At 47.2% G+C, this 6,023-nt stretch overlaps 1 protein-coding gene across 2 annotated transcripts in view; it reads right to left on the bottom strand.

Moving 5' to 3' along the window:
* Positions 1-6,023, bottom strand: part of KAT8 (lysine acetyltransferase 8) — a 12,337-nt gene that overhangs the window by 5,887 nt on the left and 427 nt on the right. For both annotated transcript variants that reach the window (XM_008062054.1, XM_008062053.1), the window contains exons 2-3: positions 4,226-4,300; positions 3,972-4,147 (exon numbers count right to left, since the gene is read on the bottom strand). In XM_008062054.1, coding sequence (XP_008060245.1) covers positions 3,972-4,147; positions 4,226-4,300 — 251 coding nt within the window. The remainder of the gene's footprint in view (positions 1-3,971; positions 4,148-4,225; positions 4,301-6,023) is intronic.

The following is a 6,023-nucleotide window of genomic DNA, read 5'->3' as shown; positions in this document are numbered from 1 at the left end:
CCACGCCCAGCTGATTTTTTGATTTACTGTAGAGATGAGGTCTCACCAAGTTGCCCAGGCTGGTCTCAAACCCATGGGCTCTGGCAATCCTCTCACCTTGACCTCCCATAGTGCTGGGATTATAGATGTGAGCCACTGTGCCTTGCCTCTACACCCTTTTTTCATGCTTCTGCTTAAGCAGTTCCTTCCACTTTGGGAATGCCCTTCCTTCTCCTACTGCCATCAGAAAATGCATACTTAACCTGGTACATAGCGTATCAGGTGAGTCCATGATGCAGCAGTGCTTCATGAGCTATCATGTGTCATTGTTATTGTGTTCTTTCCTGTCCTACAAGGCCCAACATCCTTCCGTCTCCTCCAAGAGGCCTGACAGGATTCTTCCTAACTGGAAAACATTCCTTCCCTCCCAAGTCAGGAGAAAAGTGGTCAACAATGTGATACCTTCCAACTACTCCCACCTGGTTTCTCTTATTTTCCAAGTCCTTAGAAAGCAAAGAGTAAGTCAGGTCACACTCACGGCACATCCTGTTCCTAGGCCAGACTCCGCTGGAGGAACCAAGCACAGTCTGACAATGGTGGAAGGATCCAAGGCCTATGGTCTGCATCAGAGTAGACCATAGCCTTGCCCTATAGCTGAGAAGGGGCCAGCATTTTACCCAGAACTCCTCTCTGCAAAGCACTTCACCTATGTGGCCTCATTTAACCCTTTCAGTCACCAATAGCTAGAGCATTCCTACTTCAATTTTATAGAGTAGTAAACAGGGAGAGGTGAGGTCACTTACCCTTGGGGACTAGGGAGCTGCCATTTATTCCAAGTGCCAAGCACTCCACAGACATTATTTCACTTAGTCCTCACAATGAGCAACTGAAACTAGAATGCTCTTTAGTTTCATTGTACAAAAGAGGAAACTGAGGCACAAAGAGGTGAGGTCACTTGCCTGAGGTCACAGAATTGATATTAGCAGAGTTGGGCATGGGCCCTGGTCTGTCCAATTCCAAACCTAGCCACTGCAAAGACAAGGAAAGATTTTCCTCCTCACATGTCTCTTTAAAACACATTTCCCACTTCTCACAAAATTCAATCCTCTTCTGCAGATATACGAAAGAACTACAAAAACACTACTTTTCTTAAATGTGCAATTTATTTAGAATTAAACAATAATTAGGTTCTGAAGAACCTTGATGATAGTTAACTGGCTGACTGTTTTATTGCCTTTTCTTAGATACATATTTTTTTGAGTCGGAGTCTCACTCTGTTGCCCAGGCCAGAGTGCAGTGGCATGGTCATGGCTACCACAGCCTCGATCTGCTGAGCTCAGGTGATCCTTGCACCTCAGCCTTCCAAGTAGCTGGAACTACAGGTGCACATCACCACATCTGGATAATTTCTTGATTTATTGTAGAGATGAGGTCTCGCCAAGTTGCCCAGGCTGGTCTCGAACCCCTGAGCTCTGGTAATCCTCTCACCTCCACCTCCCAAAATGCTAGTATTCTTAGATTTGTTTCACCATTGGCCCATTATCGCCCATCCTGCTGATTGCCAGCTTAGAGGTACATCATTGTTCGGTGCAAACTAGTCAGGGAACTAACAGAAACTTAGACCTGTGCTGTTCAATAGAGTAGCACTTGGCACACAAGACTAATTAAATTTACTAAAAGGATAGGCACTCCAGCCTGGGCAACAGAGTAAGAGTCTGCCCCTAAACAAATAAATACATTTATTTATTTATTTGTTTGTTTTTGAGTTGGACTCTCACTCTGTTGCCCAGACTGGAGTGCAATGGCATGCTCCCGGCCACTGCAGCCTCGACCTACTGGGCTCCAGCGATCCTCCCGCCTCAGGCTTCCAAGTAGCTGGAACTACAGGTGCACACTACCACGCCCGGCTAGCCTGAGTTTCTAAGATATGTCAAAATCATAGTTAAAAATATGTACAACTTTTATATATCAATTAAAAAAAACTGCCAGGCACAATGGCTCACAACTATAATCCCAGCACTTTGGGAGGCCGAGACAAAAGGATTGCCTAAGCCCAAGAGTTTGAGAGCAGCCTGGGCAACACAGTGAGACCTGGTCTCTACAACAAATTAAAAAATTAACCAGGCGTGGTGGCTCATGCCTGTGGCCCCAGCTACAAGGGAGGTGGAGGCAAAAGGACCACCTGAGCCCAGCAGGTCTAGGCTGCAATAGCTATGAGCATGACACAGCACTCCAGCCAGGGCAACAAAGTGAGATCCAACTCAAAAATACAAAAAAAAAGACCCAAAGAACAAAAAACTGACCAGGAGCAGTGGCTCATGCCTCATGCCTATAATCCCAGCACTTGGGAGGCTGAGGCAAGAGGATCGCTTGAGGCCAGGAGTTCAAGACCAGCCTGGGCAACATAGCAAGACCCTGTCTCTACCAAAAATCAAAAAATTAGTTGGGTGTGGTAGTGCATGCTTGTAATCCCAGCTACTTGGGAGACTGAGGCAGGACGATCACTACGCTGCAGTGAGCTATGATCATGCCATTGCACTTGAGCGTAGGTGACAAAGCCAGAACCTGTCTCTAAAAAAAAAAAACGGAGCCAGTTGCAGTGATGTGCACCTGCAGTCCCAGCTACTTTGGAAGCTAAAGAAGGAAGACTGTTTGAGCCCAGGAGTTTGAACCCAGACTGGGTAACATAGCAAGACCCCATCTCTAATAGAAAACCAAGATCACAAGCTCATACTCTCAAGTAGGACAATCTAATTGGTAGCTCTAATTCCTGACTGAGTGTCTGAACCTATCTGTACCTTCTCAGACTGGGAATAATAGTAATGCTTATCTCACAGGAATGCTGTGAAACATCAGTGAGATCATGTATTAAAATACTTAACCTGCGGGTTCAAGACCCGCCTGGGCAACTTGGCGAGACCTCATCTCTACAATCAATCAAAAATTAGCCGGACGTGGTAGCGCACACCTGTAGTTCCGGCTACTTGGAAGGCTGAGGCGGAAAGATCGCCGGAGCCCAGCAGGTCGAGGCTGCGGTGGCCAGGAGCGGCCACTGCACTCCAGTTTGGGCGAAAGAGTGAGACTCCAACTCAAAAAAAAACAAAAAACAAAAAAAACACTTAACCTAATATTCTGGTTCACTGGTCAATAAATGTTTGGCATCATTATTCTAATTCCAGCCCACCCTTTTACTAGCTGTGTTACCTTGAGCATGTTACTTAACCTCTCTGAGCCTGCTTCCTCATCTACAAAAAGAAGTAACCATTCTCGTGGTATTGACTTGTTAGGGATCACTTATATATGTACAGTACTCAGTAGGGTGCTTGGCTACAGCAAGTGCCCAGTAACATTTATCCTCTTCCTTCCCTCTGAACTTCAAGTCATTTTCCCTAATATGACATGGATGATAAGACACAAAAGAGAGCCAGGCGTGGTGACTCACAACTGTAATCCCAGTACTTTGGGAGGTAGAGGCAAGAGGACTGCCTGAGCTCAGGGGTTCGAGACTAGCCTGAGCAACATGGCAAGACTTTGTCTCTACAATTAATCAAAAAAATGAGCCAGACAAGGTGGTGCACACCTGTGGTTCCAGCGACTTGGAAGGCTGAGGCAGAAGGATCACCTGAGCCCAGCACATCGAGGCTGCAATGGCCATGAGTGTGGTACTACACTCTAGCCTGGGGCAAGAATGAGACTCCAACTCAAAAAAAAAAAAAAAAGAGAGACCAAAGAGGCTATCAGTACAGGAGCCCTGAGTTTCAGTGCCAGCTGAGCCATTTCCTTGCTGTGAGACTGTAGCCAAGTCCTGGCCCTCTCTGAGCCTCAGTTTTCTTACCTATGAAAAGTCAGTGAGGAGGCAAGTAAAGTCCCTGACACACTACAGGAGCTTAAGAAATAGGATTTGTTGTGGTTTGGGACTGGGGCCCGAGGCTCAAGGGAGTTGGCAGAGGCAGATGGCCCTGTGGACCCTGGGGAGGGGAAGGGATCCGGACCTTCTGCACGTGATTAATCTCATCATGCTTGCGCTTCTGGTTGCGAGTGATCTTGCGCTCAGGCTGCTCGGCCAGTTCACTCAGGTACTTCTCTGAGTTCTTCTGTACAGCATCCTTCACAGTCTTGGTCAGTGCCAGCCGGTTCTTGTCTACCCATTCGTCCAGTCGCCGGTTAACTGTGAGGATGGGCCATGAGAGTGCTGCCCTGCCATCCCTCCACCCCCACCCAGGGCCAGATGCACCAAGCCACTCACAGCCCACATAGTGTACATAGAATTCCTCTCGGCCCTCTTGGTCATTCACTCGAGACTGGATCACTTCAGCAGAATCTGTGAAGGAAAAAGGCTAGGATCATCAGGAAGGAAGGGAAGGCTGGAACAAGAGGAATCCTGCAAACAAAAGATCAGATTCCAGATTCCAGAGTCACACACACATAAGTTAACCTCACCTACCCACATCTGCCATTCTACTCAACCACTACCACAACACTGAGAGGTAGACCAGGTTGGGCTGTTTATTCCTATTTTACAGATGAGAAAAAACAAAGGCTTGCCCAGGGTCACAGATTTAAAAAGTGATAAGAGCTAATACTTATGTTTAAGTCTGACTACAAACTTGAGGTCTTGCCAAGTTGCCCAGGTTAGTCTCAAACCCGTGGGCTCAGGCAATCCTCTCACCTCTGCCTCCCAAAGTGTTGGGATTACAGGCGTGAGCTACTGCGCCTGGCCCCAAGTCTGATTACAAATTCAATGTTCATTTTTACAACATGTCTTCAGTTGTTCATGGATCATGAGGGCTGGCTTGGATTAAGGAAATCAGAGTTTATACATAATTCTAACTCCCCACTTCCTACCTATATTGTGACTGACCAACTTATTTCGACTCTGAGTCTCTTCTTTTGAAAAATAGTGATAAAAGCGTCGACCGACCTCAGAGGGTGAGTAAATGCCTCCAAAATTTTTTGCATGGTGTCTGACAATTAGCAGACCATTCAACAAATGAGTAAACCAACCTCTGCGTGTCTGGCCCTATGCCCTGTTGTTGCCAGGTACAGAGGACACTGCAATGAATCACAAGAAGTCCTGCCCTCCAGAAGTATGGTAGGAAGACACAGACAATTACAACGTTACAAAAGTTACGCTGAGGTATGAAAAAAATGTTACAGGAACGTTCAGAAGGGAGCAACTCACTTTGCCTGAAGGGGTTAAGAATGGTATTTCAAGCCGGGCTCCGTGGCTCAGCCTGTAATCCCGCGCCTTTGGGAGGCTGAGGTGAGTGGATTGCCTGAGCCCGCAGGTTCGAGACCCGCATGGGCAACTTGGTGAGCCCTCATCTCTACAATAAATCAAAAATCAGCCGGGTGTGGTATCGCGCACCTGTAATTCCGGCTACTTGGAAGGCTGAGGCGGAAGAATCGCCGGAGCCCAGCAGGTCGAGGCTGCAGTGGCTGGGAGAGGCAACTGCACTCCAGTCTGGGCGACAGAGTGAGACTCCGACTCAAAAAAAAAAAAGAATGGTATTTCAGAGAATATAAAGCTAAAAGGATGAGCAGGAACTAGTCAGGTGAACAAGGATAAAAAAAAAAAAAAAGAAAAGGCATCCAAACCAGAGGGCACAGGTGGTAAAAAGCAAATGGTCGTCTGAGGGCATAGTGTGCTCTGATCTGGCAATGGCCTTTGCTAGGGTTGGCTAGAAACTGGGGAGGTCACAAAAAGAATGTCATTCTAAGGAGTTTGAGGTTTATTTTGAAAATGAGAGGAGGCAATGAAACATAAGGAAAGGGGACGCTTGTTGTGTTCTAGAAGGTGCTCTCTCTGCTAGTAGTTGTAGGGGACGGATGGAGGAGGATGATGCACACACAACAGAGACCAGTGAGGACGGAAAGTTAGCAAGAAAAGGGAATGAAGCCTAAAGTTAGGCAACTTCTGTATTCAGCCGGAATATGTTGTTGGCCTGACTGGTGGGATCGTAGGCAGCGCCCAGCACAACCCGAGGGCGACAGCCTCCCAAAACTAGAGTAGCTTCTCCGCGTTCTTTCCTCCAGCCCGCCCC

This window comes from Carlito syrichta, unplaced genomic scaffold (assembly GCF_000164805.1).
Source record: "Carlito syrichta isolate Samal-C Ts95f unplaced genomic scaffold, Tarsius_syrichta-2.0.1 Scaffold305649, whole genome shotgun sequence".
NCBI lineage: Eukaryota > Metazoa > Chordata > Mammalia > Primates > Tarsiidae > Carlito > Carlito syrichta.
The sequence above is the reverse complement of the archived record's forward strand: the minus strand, read 5'-3'. Positions and strand labels throughout refer to the sequence as shown.